Source organism: Neovison vison, chromosome X (genome assembly GCF_020171115.1).
Source record: "Neovison vison isolate M4711 chromosome X, ASM_NN_V1, whole genome shotgun sequence".
NCBI classification, from domain to species: Eukaryota; Metazoa; Chordata; class Mammalia; order Carnivora; family Mustelidae; genus Neogale; species Neogale vison.
The window spans coordinates 40,901,097-40,918,808 of NC_058105.1; the positions used below are offsets into that span (position 1 = coordinate 40,901,097).

At 34.3% G+C, this 17,712-nt stretch overlaps 1 protein-coding gene and 1 pseudogene across 2 annotated transcripts in view; one reads left to right on the plus strand and one right to left on the minus strand.

Annotated features, from left to right (window-relative positions):
• The window catches only part of RADX (RPA1 related single stranded DNA binding protein, X-linked), a 78,809-nt gene that overhangs the window by 53,697 nt on the left and 7,400 nt on the right, over positions 1 to 17,712 (minus strand). Inside the window, exons 2-9 of one of the 2 annotated variants that reach the window (XM_044235405.1) lie at positions 16,456 to 16,598; positions 14,890 to 15,082; positions 6,472 to 6,580; positions 6,186 to 6,277; positions 5,956 to 6,078; positions 2,930 to 3,034; positions 1,678 to 1,842; positions 238 to 398 (exon numbers count right to left, since the gene is read on the minus strand). In XM_044235405.1, coding sequence (XP_044091340.1) covers positions 238 to 398; positions 1,678 to 1,842; positions 2,930 to 3,034; positions 5,956 to 6,078; positions 6,186 to 6,277; positions 6,472 to 6,580; positions 14,890 to 15,082; positions 16,456 to 16,598 — 1,091 coding nt within the window. Of the gene's footprint in view, positions 1 to 237; positions 399 to 1,677; positions 1,843 to 2,929; positions 3,035 to 5,943; positions 6,079 to 6,185; positions 6,278 to 6,471; positions 6,581 to 14,889; positions 15,083 to 16,455; positions 16,599 to 17,712 lie in introns of both variants that reach the window. The other variant, XM_044235404.1, reaches the window with a different exon arrangement.
• Positions 8,534 to 10,576, plus strand: LOC122897481 (annotated as a pseudogene).

Genomic DNA, 17,712 nt, shown 5'->3' on the forward strand with positions numbered 1-17,712 from the left:
GATACCAAGTGTTGAAGGCCCTGGGAAATATCAGAGGCTGTGACCTTCAGCCCAGCCTGCTTCAAAATAAATAACAGGAAAAAGAAACAAATGAAAAACATAAACGATTTTTTTCCTCTGAGGTTTACATCATTAAGCATCAATACATGTAAGTTCTGAATAAAATGTACAAGGTACCGATTGTAATTATGATCACAGTGCATTCAGAGATATACTATTAATTCTCTGGCACCATACCCGAAGTGTTTCTGATGCTGAGGCACTTTCAGTTGCACTGGTATGGGGGATATACTTTATAACAGTAATTATCCCCTGAATTGCAATGCGCTTTTGTTCCCTATACTGCAAGTCTTCAATCTCCTTCCTCACTTCACTTATAGCTGTCAAGAGCGACTCAACTGCAAAAGAATAATTCCAAGGAAATTGTAAGTTTTAAAGAACTGAAATGATAAAAATAAGAATTAGATTTGCAATGTCATTTCACAACATGAAATCATAAACTTGCTACATAACTTAAATTTGTGAAACTTAAGTTGATGCTTGGCATCATCTTCTTATGCCATTTTTGTAAAATAGGCAAAATATAATTATCAGTTAAATTCTGTTACAGTCCTCTAGTCTGGAATCTTAATTTGAATCTAAAATTTTGCATATTGAATGTGTAGTTGACCATTGAACAACGGGGGGTTAGGAGCACCAAGCCCCTTGCAGTAAAAAATCCATGTATAACTTTTGACTCCCCAAAAACTTTACTAACAGCCTACTGTTGACCAGAAACCTTATCGACAACATAAACAGTTGATGAACATATATTTTGTATATATATTATATACTGTATTCCTACAATAAAGTAATCTAGAGAAAAGAAAACATTAAGAAAATCCTAAGGGAAAAAAACATTTATAGTACTGTATGTATATTTATTGAAACAAATCACATATAAGTGGATCTGTGCAGTTCAAACCTGTGTTGTTCAAGGGTCAACTGTTATTGACACATATTTCAAAGTATAAAGTGTTGCCTAGCCACTGAACAGAAACATACATTTTAATATATATGACCATATACTGCATATTGCTGCCATTATTTAGATGATAGTAGGTCAGTTTTCAAAAGTTTCTCTTTTTTCCCCCAAACAATGCAATTATCCCATTGCTTTTAAAAAGTAATATACTTACATTATACTTTTCAACCATCATATCTTAATTCTACTTAAATAAATTAATGTTGGTCCTCTCATCAGTACTTTTTCTGTATTTTATTTACTTTGGTGTCATTTTTATTTAAAGGTAGTGCTCAATTGTGTAATATCCAATATATGTCATTTCACAAGAGCAGCATAATACAGTGTCAGTATCTTGATATCAAATTATCTAGTGTCTCTTTGATAGCTTTAGTCTCTGTATGTAATGTCATAGGAGTTTGAGACTATTAAATGCAGATTTTATCTCAATAACATTAAATCAAGATATGATGTCCAGTTAGTCATCATCTATGTTCTCCCTTTTTCTAGTCTAATAATAATCCAAATATTAACCTTTAGGAGGTATGACATACATTTTTAGATCATGAAAAAGATAAAATTTTTATGAGTGTTGTTACATATATTAGCTCATGATATGTATCACACATATGGCACATAAACATATCCTATATGACTAGTAATTACATTAGTACCTTTGACAGAACTACTGTACTTCGAAAAGGTCTCTGGCACTGGTGGATAGGGGTAATAGCCACCAATAACAGTATTCTTCACTTCCTCAGTATCGGTCCTTGTTTTAATCCAATGAATAAAGTTTTTTACCTTGGTGTCGTTGATATATGGCTGGCTTCTATGACCTTTTTGCAAGAGGGGTAAAACCAAAAAAAAAAAAAAAAGAGAGAGAGAGGAAAAAAAAAAACTCACCGTAATAAACTGTATGGACTATTTTTTTTATAAAAACAATTTAATATCAAAATGTTCTCTTATGTCACCAAGAAAAGAAGTTCATTTATGCAATGTGTAGCAGATCACAATATGCATACAAAAATGATCAAAGTCAGTAAATCAATCCTATGTTGAGAAGGAAATCAGACATATTACAATTTAAGAGGACAAAACTGTAGCTGCCTACAGGATACTGTGAAGTTATAATGAAAAGAAAATAATCTGGATTTTTCTAACTATCAAAATGCCTGGCATCTTCTTAAAAAATGGATTTTTAAATCATGTATTAATCTAAAGGTATGGCATCATGTTTGAACTGAATTGCCTATAATACAGCTCAGCATTTAAATTCACATTCTTAAAACATAATTAACAGTGCCATTTATATCTGATATTGTTAGTGTTTATAAAATGCGGTATTGACAAAGATGTGTATTAGTCCTTCTTAGGACTCTTCTATCGACAAATTTCTTAATTATCAACACAGTAGTATTTTAGTAAACATAGTAAAATATATCTTCATCTGGAAACTTTCATCTTTATTGCTTTGATCCTGTTATCAGAAAGAATATAGAAAATAATGTGCTTGTAGACTCTTCTTGCTATATAAGTAAAATCTGAGATCAGGGACCAAAATATGAACATTTTTAGTTAGTATTTAAAAATATTGTTTATGGTATCCATATTGTTAGATAGGGCCTAAGTCTTCCATCTATCAAAGCAATTTATGATTATCTACTTTATATCAAGCAGGAATTAAAGTTAACCAAAGGACATAAATGCAATTCTCCAATGACTCACAGAATCATTGCTTCAGTCATAAATAATCTAGAAGCAATACTTTTCATAGGCTAAATATTCTTTGCTAAATATTCTTTCAGCAATAAAGGAGGTTAAAACAAAGCTATCTTGTGGTTGAATGTTATAATGGAAAAGTTAATTTAATGAATGGAAAATATATTACATCTCCAATAAAGTATAAACCAAGAAGTTGCTCACCAGTAATAAACACTCGACTCTCATTTGTAGTGGTTAGGTAAAGCAGTCTAGGTACCTGATTGTCATTCCTGACAACTTTCAACTGCGTACACACGAAATAGGTCACTGTAGAAAATGAAAACAGTTATGAAGAAATTTCTGCCTTTCAAAGAGGACTTACCAAGATCAGTATCTAACACAGTGCTTCTTGAACTTTAATGAACATAGGAATCACCTGGGACAATTGTTAAAATTCAAATTCAAATGCAGTAACCTGAAATTCTCCACTTCTTATAAGCTCTAGGTGATACTAGTGTAGCCAGTCCTTTGACAACACTCAGAGCAACAAGATCTAACACTTACCTTTTTCTTCAGATAAAGGATCTAGCACTTACTTTTCCTTTAGAAAGTACAATGGCTGCACCTAACTGAAGTTATTCCTTGCTGCACAGTTGAAGACTGCAAGTCTCTCTAATCAGGCATACAACTGAGTGTGAACAGTTATTTCCTACAGAGAAAAAACTCTTAGTTTCTCCAGGATGCTTTTACTGATTAACCTGATCTAACACTGATCCCTGAATTACTCTGACTCCTTCCATCAGATAGGGGTATACACTATTAACCTGAATTTGCTTATGCCACTGTTTTACAGGTGTTTATCTTAATTAGACTTTAAGTCTCCATGACAGGGCTTATACAACCCATTCTTTTCTAGTCACCTTGCTGAATTGTTTTCAACTGTCTATCAATTAATTAGTTAGGTAAAGTTTCATTAAGCCAACTTTTTTTTTAAGATTTTAATTCATCACATGCCAAAACGGTTGTTGTCTTATGAACTAGGAAATGAAGAAATGTAAATTCTTGTAATCTTACAATAATGGTAAGTTCTCATTTGAGATAAATACTTCCTGAGAGTATGAAAATAACAATAAATTCATTTACTATATCTAAATTTTCCTAATTCTTTATCTTATAGCAACAAAAATAAAGGAAATCTGTTGAAATGACTAAGAATAATTCTCAATTTACATCACTCTTCCTTTATGTAAAAATGGTACAAATATGTCACTATTCATGGTTAAAGATGTTGATATAGGAATATTAAAGAAACTTCTAACTCTCATTTCATGACTTAAAAATCAGACATTCCGACCTGACACCTTCTAGCTGTTTGACATCCAAGAAATTACTTAACTCTTCTGGAATTTAGTTTCCTCGCCTGTAAATCTATAAAAACATCAACTTTTAAGATTAACTGGGAGGACAAAATGAGATAACATGTATGAGCATCTGGTACATAGCAAACACTCAATGTTCATTCTCCTTAGTTTTTCACTTTCCTTAATCAAAAGTAAAAAAGATTCTCTACTACCAAGGGATTCTGGTATTATTCTAGAAGACACTTGGTCATGTTCCCCTTCATGGGCCTGAAGTGCCCTTAATACTCACCATTCATTTGATAATTTTTTTTCACCTTGATCAAAATAACAAACATAACTCGTGACTATTGTCAACTACTGTACTAGAGTAAATCTCACCAAGGTCCGTATAAGGCTTTCTCAGTAAGATGTATTTCACGTTATCCGAAAAAATAGAACATGTATACTTGGTAACATTACTGTGAAGAAATCATTATCTAAAACGTGTTAGCTTGTTGTTTCAAGTGGTTACAAAGAGAGAGGGTCCTGGCGATAAAACCCACCTAAAATGAGGTAATGGAATTGTCACCAGAAGTCATTACTATCAATCATTTATGCCCTGAGAGAAGTTACATGAGAAATCATAGCCCCTTCAGCTTGGAACCCATGCCTCGGTTTTGGCTAAAACTCTTTCTGCCCTCTCCTTCAATAGTTGAGGTGAGGTTTAGTTCCATCCAGATATATTTTAAAATTTTAATCTCACAAGCATATGGTAGAATCTAATAAGGTAATATCTGAATGGTGTGGAATGCTGTTTTGCAATAACCAATAAAGGGGTCGCAGAACAGCTCTCTATATGGTCTCTAGGTATCCTGATGCTCTACAATTTTTACTTGTTGTTGATTTTAAAAATTACATATGGTCAAGATTGGAAGTTTTCCCAATGTTGGCAAAAATTAAACTATCAGTATTTTATTAATGTAATCATTTGAAAAATAGCAAAATAACACACTATAGATATAATAGCTTTATGCTACAAGTTGATACAAGAAAAAAACCCACTGAGGGGTGCCTAGGTGGCTCAGTGGGTTAAGCCTCTGCCTTCGGCTCAGGTCAGGACCTCAGGGTCCTGGGATTGAGCCCTACATAGGGCTCTCTGCTCAGCGGGAAGCCTGCTTCCCCCTCCCCCGCCTCTCTGCCTGCTTGCAATCTCTCTGTCTAATAAATAAAATCTTTTTTAAAAAACCCACTGAAGTTGTTGGAAAGTATTAAATATACTTTTTTCCTTATAAGGGATTTGAAGCTTACCTAAAATGTTTTCAAATGAATAAAATTAGTGGGAAAAATACCTCTGTATCTAAATAAATGCAAAGGAGAAAGGTCAACACCAAAGTAACTAAAATATTGACCAGCTGGTATAACATTGCCAATGTACTATTAACTTAATACTCAAATGAAATCATACTTACCACTGTCATTATTTAATTACACAGTCTATCAATCCCCTACCAATTAATTCTATATTAGTGAAGTCTTCATTGTCTTTTTTGTGGTCTACTTAGTCAATTTCGAAATGGATACAAAGGGAAATGAATGCCTATGTTTTAGCTTCACAGAATGTTAAGCTTTTACACCTGAAATGCTAATGATGAGAATTGATGAGAGCATCTATTTTCTGAAAAATTGGTTTCGATCCCAAATTAATTCTGAATAGAAAATCAGAAGGTGGTTAATATCAGTAATACCAAATATAATATCAATACAAAAATATTTAAACATGTTATCACATTGCTTGAATTTGCTAACTCATTATCATGCCACTCCATAATTCAATATACACTCTAACACTTTAAGTTCATGCCCCCACTTCCAAAAATAAAAAAAAGATGCAAATACTGGATTGACTACTTGGGTAAATATTTTCAAAGATTTCTGGCTGAGATGTAGAAAACAGCTCCACTATAAATGGCTGTTCTGAAGTCCCATCAGCGATGTGAATCCAGCGATATGACCAAAAATCTTCACGGTTTTCTATATGGATAGGATATTAGAATAAACAAAGGTAAACAATTATTCATGTATAAGCACAAAACTATTCACTGAAATACTTTTTACAACTTTCAGTTTTAAAAGCTTACCTTTCTTTTTTGACCGCTGGACCCTTCCTACAAAAACTAAAATGCCAATAACATCACAGATATGATTTTTTGGCATATCATCCAGTTCTGACCTAAAAAAAGCAAAATGGTTAAATACTGTATTTTTAAACAGTGAAAAAGCATTCTGAAATTATGATTGTGAAAATATAGATCTATATAATTGATACAGCATAATTTGGGGTATATTTTTGAGCAGTAATAATACACTGTTTCAGAGGCTAATGTTAAAAATTAATATTTAAGGTATTTTACATGAATATTCTACCTTGTGATAAACCGGTGATTTAATTTTGGCAATCTCCATTCAGGTTTCACCTGCTTTTCAGGAATGATAATTATGTTAGTTGGAGGATCTCGAAGGTTCAGGCAGATTTCTGAAAAACAAATATGTTACTTTAATATGACATTTAATATAGATAAGAGAATATACATGCATATAAATTACACAGCAAAATATTAGCCTGAACTTTTTTGGGCCTACCACTAATTTTAAGAACTAGACCATTATCAATAGCTTCCTTTTACTTGTTCCTATATTATCATATCTACTTATCTCTCAAGCAAAGGTTAGTGATTTCTTAGATTTTGTGTTTTATCATTTTTCTTAATTAAAAAAAGGTTTTAAAAATCATTTATAAAATTTTATATGAATGACCTCACAGCATATTCAGTGTTCTAGGGCTACCCTTTTCACTCAACATTACAGTCTTAAAATTCATCCATGTAGCCGCATGCAGTGTTTTTTTTTTTCTTACTCCCACTGCTGAATAATATTCCAGAGTGCTGATATATTACAATTTTTTTTACCCATTATTGTGTTGATGGACACCTGGATTATTTCCTGCTTTTGCTATTACAAACAGGGTCACTATCAATTTTTAGTACATGTCTCCCTGTGTACCCAGGCAAAACTTTTCTGGGGTATTATACCCAGGAGGGAAACCCTGGATTGTAGCATGTGCAAAAGTTCCACTCCATAGGCTAATTCCAAACTATTTTCAAGTAATTAACCTACTTACAGTTTTACCAGCAATGTGTAGGAATTCCCATTGATCAGCATCTTCTCCAAATTTTGCTACTACCAAATTTATTTTTTGTCAATTTAGTGACACAAAATGACAGTTTGTTGCGGTCTTCATTTGCACTTCTTTTATCACTAATTATGCTGAATGACATTTCATCTATTTATGATTCATCCATGCGTCCTCTTTTTAATTTTTTTTATTTTTAAAGATTTATTTTTATTTATTTGAGAGAGAGAGAGAGAGAGAGACAGGCAGCGGGGAAGGGGGCGAAGAGAGAAGGAGAGAGAGTAATTTTACTCTGCACTGAGCATGGAGCTGGAAGCAGGACTTGATCTCATGACCCTGAGATCAGGACCTGAGCCAAAATCAAGAGCTGGACACTTAACCAACTGCACCACCTACAAGTCCTTCATGCACCCACTTTTGTGAAATACCTGCTGTGTCATTTGCCCACTTTTCTATTGAATTTTTTAATTTAATTTTTTAAAAGATTGTATTTATTTGTTTATTTTAAAGAGGGAGAACACAAACAGGAGGAGGGGCAGGAGGAAAACCAGACTTCCTGCTGAGCAGGGAGACAGCCACTGGACTCCAACCCTAGGCTCAGGCAGACGCTTAACTCCTTACCAGGTTAACCACTGAGCCATCCAGGCACCCCTGATTTTTTCTTTAGTTGAAGGACTTCTTTTTATATATTGGATACTAATACTTTGTTGATTATATTATTGCAAATATATTCACTTATGTGTACATTGCTTTTTATTCTTTTCATGATGTCTTTTGATGAAAAGAGTTAATTTCAAGGTAGGTGTGGTGGGGGTGGCAGGTGATGGGGAGGGGCAGTTTCCCCTTGCCGCTCCCTTATGGAGAAGGAGGCACCCTCAGCAGGTCCGGATGCTCTCATCTCCTCCTGTACTGAAAGGAAGGCACTGTCCTTCCCCCCACTTCCAGCTCCTCAAGAAGCATGGCCCCTGAGGCCTGTGTGGGCGAGTAAGCAGAGGCAGCCAGGACTAGGGCCAGATAGTGGAGGGGAAGCCTCATGGCGAAGCCGCATGGCCGGCTTCCAATTGGAACTGGAGCTACTCTGCCAAGGTTTAAAAACTTTAAATGAGAATAAAGAGTATTATTTACAAGGAACTGAGAATGAAGAAGTCATCTCTAAGGGCTTCCAGGCTTTTTTTCATAAGAGAGACCGTATTAAATTAATGTATTTAAAGATTGCATAATCCTGCCTCCAGCACCAGTGGTTTCTCTGTTTTGTGATCAATGTGACTCACAAGAACTTCTTTAGTAACAAATGAAATGATCCAGGGGCATGGAAAATAATGACTTTTACCTTGGTTTAGGATTGGCTATGAGTTCCAGCATTTTCACTGGCAGGAACTTTACTTTGGGGGAAAAACAAAGTCTTCTGCCACTTGCCTGGAAGGGCTCCATGAGAGCAGGTCAAGGTGGCCATGCATATCTTAAAGAATGGTTGTGGTGGGCTGGATTGTTATCAATGGGAGCAGGTGAGGTGACCAACCTTGCTGCATAAGCCTTCGCACCAGCCACCTTAGGGACTCGGGGGCTCTCAGCATCCTAGTGCATACTATGCCTTCTTCATACTTTGTAAATGAAAGACTTAATCTCATGGGAAAATTGAATGTTTGCTAAGTATCCTAGGATCTATAGTTATGGTCATTCATGCTCCAAAAGAAGGGGGGATCAAAACTTTAAACGAAATGTCTCACAAGCTGGGAGATCCAGGTTTCGTGGTGTTTGCAACACTTGTGGTCATTGTGTCACTGATATTAATCTTCGTGGTGGGACCTCGCCATGGACAAACATTCTCGTGTACATAACAATCCGCTCTGTAACTGGAGCGTTTTTAGTCTTCAGTGTTAAGGGCCTGGGCATTGATATCAAAGAGCAGTATGCTAGAAAGTCTGTACTGTGACATCCCCTGGCCTGAATTCTACTGCTGAGCCTTATAGTCTGTGTGAGCACACAGATTAATTGCCTGAGCAGGGCCCTGGATATATTCAACACTAACATTGTGACTCCAATATATTACCTATTCTTTATAACATCAGTTTTAACTTGTTCAGCTATTCATTTTATGGAGTGGCAAGACAAGCCTGTTTATGATGTTGTTGTTACTTTAGTGGTTTCTTTACAATCAGTGTGGGAATATTCTTGTTGCAATCCTTTAAAGACGTCAGTTTTAGTCTAGCAAGTCTCCCTGTGTCTTTTCAAAAAGATGAGAAAGCAATGAAGGCAAATCTCTCTAAAATGTATGGCGTTCTTAATAATAATGAAGAAAGCCTAACCTGTGGAACTGAACAATACAGTGGTAAAAATATCTCCCGAGGAAATAGAAATCTCACAATTTTTAAAGAAAAATGTAATTAGGGACTCCTGGGTGGCTCAGTTAAGCATCCGCCTTTGGTTCAGGTCATGATCCCAGGGTCCTGGGATGGAGTCCTGAGACAGGCTCCTTGCCTAGCAGGGAGCCAGCTTCTCTCTCTGCCTGCTGATCCCCCTACTTGTGTTCTCTTTCTTTCTGACAAATAAATAAAATCTTAAAAAAATAAAAATGTAATTAAAAGGTTAATCTATAATTGTGTTATAAAGTGAATTTGAGTATCAGAATGTGTCTGAAAAAGCACTGTTCTCAAAAATATGTTCTCTGGAGACAATGCTTTTTAAAGTTTCACTGATTTGGACCAAGAAATTACTTTTCTTATATTTACATGATGGTAGCTCACTAAAATGACCTCAGTACATGGTCCATTTCTAGTAACACTGTCTAATTGTAGACGTATTTAAAATTTTCCTTCACCAAAATCTAAATGCACTAAGTCTATAAAAATGCTTTACTTTTTCATTGGTGATGAAAGCCTAAAATGTACATTTGTCATCCCCACTCTGTCAATCTCTGATCACTTGAAGGTTTCCTGATTTATAAAGGAACAAAATTTTCCCAATACATTATCCTGTGATTTACCTTACCTATAAAAATGACTCCTGTTTGATGGAATTATTTTAATCTTGAAATATTAGTTTAAGAGAATTCTAAGTTAGAAGAAAAAGTCAATTTACCAAACAAAAAAGGGTAGGAAGTTGCCTGATGGAGATGTTTCTAATGCTGTGACTTATCACCACACATTTGAGATGGTCTTCCTATTCCTTGATGGCACCTTGCTAAACCAGTGCCACCTGTGTCTTTCAGGTGCCTGACTGGTTTAATTCTTCACTTTCTCTAATCCCTTGATATCTGGAACTTTGATTACCATCTTATATCAGCTCTTGTATTTTTCAGCATATTTTCATGAGTTAACAACTCTCAAGTCAAAAGACTAATTTCTTAAATTTAGCTCATGTTATAATAAAAAGACAAATTGAAACCAAAAAAATTTCAATGTAGTTGGGCTTATTAATCATTCATTTACAAATGATATTTCCTGTGTCTTCTCCAAGAAAATCCTTCCTTATTCCAAGGTCAAATGCATACTTCTATATAAGTACTTATAAAAGTTTTGTCTTTTACATTTGCTGTATCTGGAATTGACATTTTATATGGGGTAAGATAGGGATATTTGTCATTTTTTTCTCAAGTATGTAATTATTTTTTCCAATACTATTTACTTCCTTGATGATCTGCATAGCACATCTATCATATCAAATTTTTGTGCGTTTAAGACTATTTCTCAATCTTATTATGATTTGCTGGTCAGTTTGTCTATACCTATATCTATATTACATGGTCATAAATTTTTTATAATAACTCATAACATTTATGAGAGAAGTCTTCACTCCCTCTGTAGCCCCTTATTTTCTTCAGAACTATCCTGACTATTCTCAATAATTATGTGCCTCCATATAAATTTTAGAATCAATTTGTCAGTTCCAGAAAAAAAAAATCTTACAGAATAACACTGAATTTGCAGATCAATTTTGGGGTACTTGATAAACTTATGAAACTGAGACTGACTTCCTACCTGGGTATAGGGGTTATTTCTTCATTTATTTAGAGGGCTTTCTATCCCCTTTTATGCAGTAGGTAGTATTTCCTAAGAATTTGCTGTTTAGCAAACAAAGATTAAAACAGGATGAAGAGGGGGCGCCTGGGTGGTTCAGTCAGTTGGGCATCTAGCTCTTGATTATGGCTTGGGTCATAAACTCAGAGTCCTGGGATCAAGCCATGCATCAGGCTCTGTGCTGAGGGTGGAGGAGCCTGCTTGGAAGAATTCTCTCTCTTCCTCTCCCTCTGCACACTGCCCCCCACCACATTCGAGCATGCTCTCTGTCTCAAAAAAAAAAAAAAAAAAAAAAGAGAAAAACCAAAAACCAGGATGAAGATACTTGATTTCTCATCTTGCCTATTAGGAGTCACATGATTCAAAAATTCACTTTACCTTTAAGTGTTTCAGTCTTTTCACATACAAGTGAAGAAGTTTTGTGTTACATATTACGTTGTACCTACAAAATAGTGTGCATTTTACAAAGCACTTTCACAGTCACAGTTACCTGATTATATTTAAGTTCCCTTCCAGCTACAAAATGCTAGGATTTTGAATGAAATAAATAGTCCTTTCCTACCAAAACCCCAAACACTTGATTCTATTATCTCAATAGGTATCATATAATACAGCCCCCCAAAAATCTCAAGACTTTAAAATGTTTATTTGGGATGCTAGCTGAATACTATTGGATAAAAGGTAGGATAGAATGATATGCAAAATGGCAATAAAAAAACCATGTATTACTAGCAAATATGTCTTGTGTTTTACAAGAGAATTTTCACCTATATAGGGTTCCATTTATTTGGTCTTTAAAAAAATTACATCTTAGTGTCTATAACTTGGAACTAAATATGTAAATATGAAAAAATAAATCAAGATAAATTACCCCAGTAGTTTGTCTTTCAACATCAATACCTGGAAGGCAGTGATAGTACCACAAACCCTTATTCCCTTACTGACCAAACCTAGCCCCCAATATATACTTTCTCATTTATCCTATTCATAACATACCCTCTTATTATTTGTAATCCCCACTCACACTTTTTTCTACCCAATTCATTCTCCCACTCTCCTGACCATTCATTCTTTTCTCAACTACATTTCTGTTCATTTCTGCTCCCTTTTTGTTCATCACATCTTCTTGCTGTTTATTGTCATTAAACCTTGACTTATTGTAATTTGTTCATCTTACTTATCTGTACCATTAGACTACTTTTTCCATGTTTTTATTTAAATTTTGGTTAGTTATCATGCAGTGTAATTTATTACCCTGATAGACTAATTTTTGGGGATAGTACTCTGTATTACTTATATTTGTATCTTCTGTGTCTAGCATGGTTTACAAAACTGTCTTCATTTCTCCTCAACAGATCATTAACCCATTTGAGCTTTTTAAAGATCACAAATCAGTAGTTCTCAACTTTAGCTGTGCATTAGAATTACCTGACGATTTTTAAAAGCACACCAACATCTTGGTTCCCTCCTCAGAGGGATTAAATCAAAATCTCTGAACCTGGCATGCTTACCGTTCTTTCAAGCTTCCCAAGCGATACTAATGTCCAGCCAGGGTTGAGATCTGCATATATGTGTAAGCTTAGCAAACGACAGCCTGCAGATGGTTGCTTGATTTTGCAAATAAAGTTTCACTGTAACACAACCATGACCATTCCTTACATATTATCTCTGTTTGCTTTCACTCTATAAAGAGGCAGAGCTGTGTACTTATGACAGAAACTACATTTATTGCCTTTATAGAAATAGCTTGCTGACCCCTGATAACGAGGGAAAAAAATCCCATTCCTTATTAAAAAAGTATGGGATAAAGTAGACTGATGCTGACACTGATAAAAAGTAAAACTGTTTTAAAGACTAAAAGAAACATTTTTTATATACTCTCATCCAAGCCCCTCATTTTAAAAAATAATTTATGTATTTGCAATTATTTACCTGAAAGTATAAATAGCCTCTCATATCTTAAAGAGAGTTTCCACTATGAAAATCTGGCCCTGTAGTTCTTTACAGCAGAGGCAGCATTCTGCTTGATTCAATTTCAGTGTTCAGTTTTAGTAGCTGTTTATCTATTGACCACATGTTGCCTATTGTTCTACTTCCCATACGTTTTTAAGGTATAGAAACAGCCATTAGTACCAGACACATTTCTAGATTTCTCCACAGCCATGTAAAAATTGTGATTTAAATTAATTCTCGTTACACCAGGAAAACAGTGTATCTCATAAAAAGAACACTAGGTTAGGGGGCAGAAAAACTAGGTTTCATTTTTCACTATGCCAGTGACTTATTACATGACATCAACAAATTTACTTACCTTATCTGTTACTGACAAACGTCTCAATTTTTACTAAAGCATTTTTTTTCACCTAGATATGCTTGGTTGTGGAAAGGATTTACAAGATAGATATAATAATACATGTTGCGAATTAGCTTCTTTTCACCAGTTTTTTCCTATATATTCTCAAGTAAGTCCCAACATCAATATTAGTTTAATTTCTTACCTTTCTATCATAAAGAGCAAAGAGATAATGGACTAATTGTATCAAACTACTAGGTAATGACTTGTTCATCCAGGACGACATGATTGATGTCTATCAAACCCTTAAGATTTTAATAAAGAATCATATGAGATTTTCCCAAATAAACATATATTTAAGGAAACAGTGAAAAAAGGTTATATTATCTGTACGTTCCCCAAGTAATTAAGCTTAAATGCGTTAGTAGGGAATTTAGAAATACATAGAAATACAGGTCCAGTATAAAACTATCGTGAACCAAAAACAATACTTAAATTTGCTGAGTGATATAATCTACAATTTTGAAAAGTAGAAAGGCAAAAAATCCATATCCACATCTGAAAACAACCACTTAATTTTAATGCTTCAAAATATTTAGGATGATGCCAAGATGTCAAACTTTGATTTCAACACTAATTAGGAAGAGCCTTTTCAAAATTGCAGCAATTCAATTGCATTTGAATATTGACTGTGGGCTTGATAACAGCAATTTTTCATTTTTAAATTTCCTGATTTTGATAACTGTACTGGGACTATAGTACAGAATGTTCTTGTTCTTAGGAAATACACATCGAAATACTACTGAAATGTTCTGAGGTAAAGGAGATTGTGTGATGGCTGCCACTTACTCTCAAAGGTTTCAGAGGACAAATATATATATAGAGAGAGGTGAGGAATGATAAAGGTAAATGTTAACAATTGTTGAATCCGTGTAAAGGGTATATGGAGTTCTTTGTATTGTTCTTTCAACTTTTATGTAAGTTTGAAATTATTCCAAAATAAAATGCTGTCAAAACCTTTTCGGATAGCTCCTTATAGTAACAGAAATGCATATTTAAGTCATTAATTTAGTATTATAATACAAAAATGAAAAGTAAGTACATCCTAAGTGGAGTTCATTCAGTAATCAACAATAAACATCTCATATTATTTTTTTCTTAATAAATGCAATAATAAATAATTTATTAAGTGATTGTTTAAAATTTTTATAGATAAAGGAATTTAAAGGTTTACCAGGTTCTAACTGATTCAGCAATTTATAAGAGCCTTTGACTGATATGGTACTTTGAAAATTTAAACAAACAAAATAGCCATAAAGCAATAAATTTATTGAATACTTAACCCATTGTAGAAATTAGTTTGATCTGTGGATCCACAGGCAGAGGCTGCATCCTGAACGGATAACTCTTTTTGACGGAATAATCCTGAAGAAGAAGAACTAAACCAACCCGCAAACTTTTATACCATTCAGGACACAGGGCGTTCCACATAATCACTGACACAGTGCCTGAACTGTCAGCAACTTCCAGAAAGGTCTAGAAAAAAGAGTGAAAAAGCACATACATATCTGTTACTTTTATCTACAGAGCATTCTAATTTTAAGAACAAGAAAGCAAGGGGCGCCTGGGTGGCTCAGTGGGTTAAGCCGCTGCCTTCGGCTCAGGTCATGATCCCAGGGTCCTGGGATCAAGTCCCACATCAGGCTCTCCGCTGAGTGGAGAGCCTGCTTTCCTCTCTCTCTCTCTCTCTCTCTTTCTCTCTGCCTGCCTCTCTGCCTACTTGTGATCTCTCTCTGTCAAATAAATAAATAAAATCTTAAAAAAAAAAAAGAACAAGAAAGCAAAAATATAGGGTGATGACTGAATAAGTTATGATATAATCTGTAACCATGAAAAGCTATGAATGATTTCTAGTGATAGAAAATACTTAAGGAAATGTTAAGTGATACAAAATTGTATGTATAATATGATTTCCATTTTGTAAGATAATTTAATATATGACAGTCATGTAATACATGATATGTATACCTATACACAGATATGTGATACATATGACATACATATGAAATAAATATGTGCATATATATGCTGTAGATATGTAGACATGATATATACATACAAAAAGGAAATAAAACACATTAATATTAATACTGGCTGTGTTAGAATTTGGGGTGATATTACTTATCAGCTTTATTTATAGAGCTTTCTGCATTTCCCAAATTCCTGCAAAGTATCTATAACTGTTTTAATGAAAGCTTAATAAAACATCTAAAATAATTTTTGATAACATGTGAAAATATGGTAAAATGTTAAATAAAAAAACAAATGGAACAGAAATCAGGAAGGTAGTTCTCACTGGCATTATATGGCACAGAGAGTCAAGGTAACAGAAAAATATCAGCTAGATTTCACAATTAGAAGGTCTCCAGTGAGTGACCAGCTGAAGAAAAAAGTCAGACCAATTGTGTTGAAAAGTAAACGGGAGGAAAGAAAGTAAAAACATCTAAGAGAGACTACTTCTCTAAAGAGTTTGCCAGAAGAGAAGAGAGGGAATACAGGAATCCTGAGGCCCAAGGAGATTTTTGGATTTTTTTCCTAATGAAAGACTAGAGTATGTCTCTATGCTGGTGTAGAAAGCACAGTAGAGAAGAAAAAGTTGAAGATAAAGAAAAAACTGTGAAGGAGACCAAATGAATTAGGGAACTACAAGGTACCAATACAGAAAGATTTCTTTTTGCATAAGAAATTACATAGAAAAATACCTTGAAATACACATTTATATATGTTTTAAACATTATTAAACTTATAAAATATTTTTTGTACATAAGTTATCCTAATATGGAGTCAGTTCTGTAAGCTATAATCTATAACCATTAAATTAACATGTAATATCTTGTCATTACTTATACCTGGTATGGCTCAATCATCTTTTTATCAGGTTTTCCATAGTATCGCAGTTTGGATTTATGCAAGATTCTCACAAGCAATGCAGGAAAATTCCTTCTGTTAGCCCAGGTCATTTCAAGGTGAGACAGGGAAATTATTTTGGTATCTAGAATTTAAAAAAATAGAAAAGAAAAAAGTCCTACTTAACATATCATGTTTATTTAAAAATTGTTTTAATGGTTAAAAATGGTAGCCAGATCATCCCCACAGCAACTCCTTCTCACCAGCTAAACGGGTCTACATACTTTCTACATAAAAACTTAATAATACATGCTATCCTTAATAATAATAGCTAATATACAGGGGTGCCTGGGTAGCTCAGTCAGTTAAGCAGCCAACTCTTGGCTCAGGTCATGATCTCAGAGTCGCTGGGCATGGAGATCCTGCTTAACCTGCTTAACACTTTTTCTCTCCTACCTACCATCCCTCCCAACTCTCTCGCATGCATGCATTTTCCCTCTTTCTCTCTTAAAAAAATAGCTAATATATAAATATGTCATACTATGTGCCCAGCACGAAGGTAAATATCTATATTAACTAATATACTATTCCGCCTCGAATGCCCTCTGTCTTGTCAAACTGGGTAATTACTACCTGAAAGACTTGGATCTAAACTCATCTCTCCCTGGGTGGGGGAATGGGTGAAATAGATAAAGGGGATTAAAAGAACACATATTCTGATGAGCACTGAGAAATGTATAGTATAGTTAAATCATTACATTGTACACCTGAAACCAATATAATATTGTATGCTAATTACACGTCAATAAACTCATCTCCCTTAAGAAATTCTGTGGGAAAAACTCAATGCCATGGAATATTTTCCCACTACCAAGCACGTACATATTTAATTTATAGAATTGTTTTATGATGTATTTCTGTATTGCCCTCACCGTAGTTTTATACCTGTTAAGTTCTGTATTTCCCAAACATGCCAGACCAGGACTTTTGCACTTGCTCTTCCCTCTGTCTGGAATATCTTTTTAGATGCCAGAGTGACTTCCTTCCTCCCCTCCTTCAAGTTTTGCTCAAAGGTCACTTTCTCAGTGATGTTATTCCTTACTATCCTATTGAAAATTGATCCCTTTACTTATGCCTCATCCCATCTTATTTTTCTACTTAGTACTCATTATCTTCTCATATGTCATATAATTTACTTTGAAATTTTAATCTCCATGCCTGCTGGCAAATACAAAAACTGCTTAAAAGCTATTCACCAT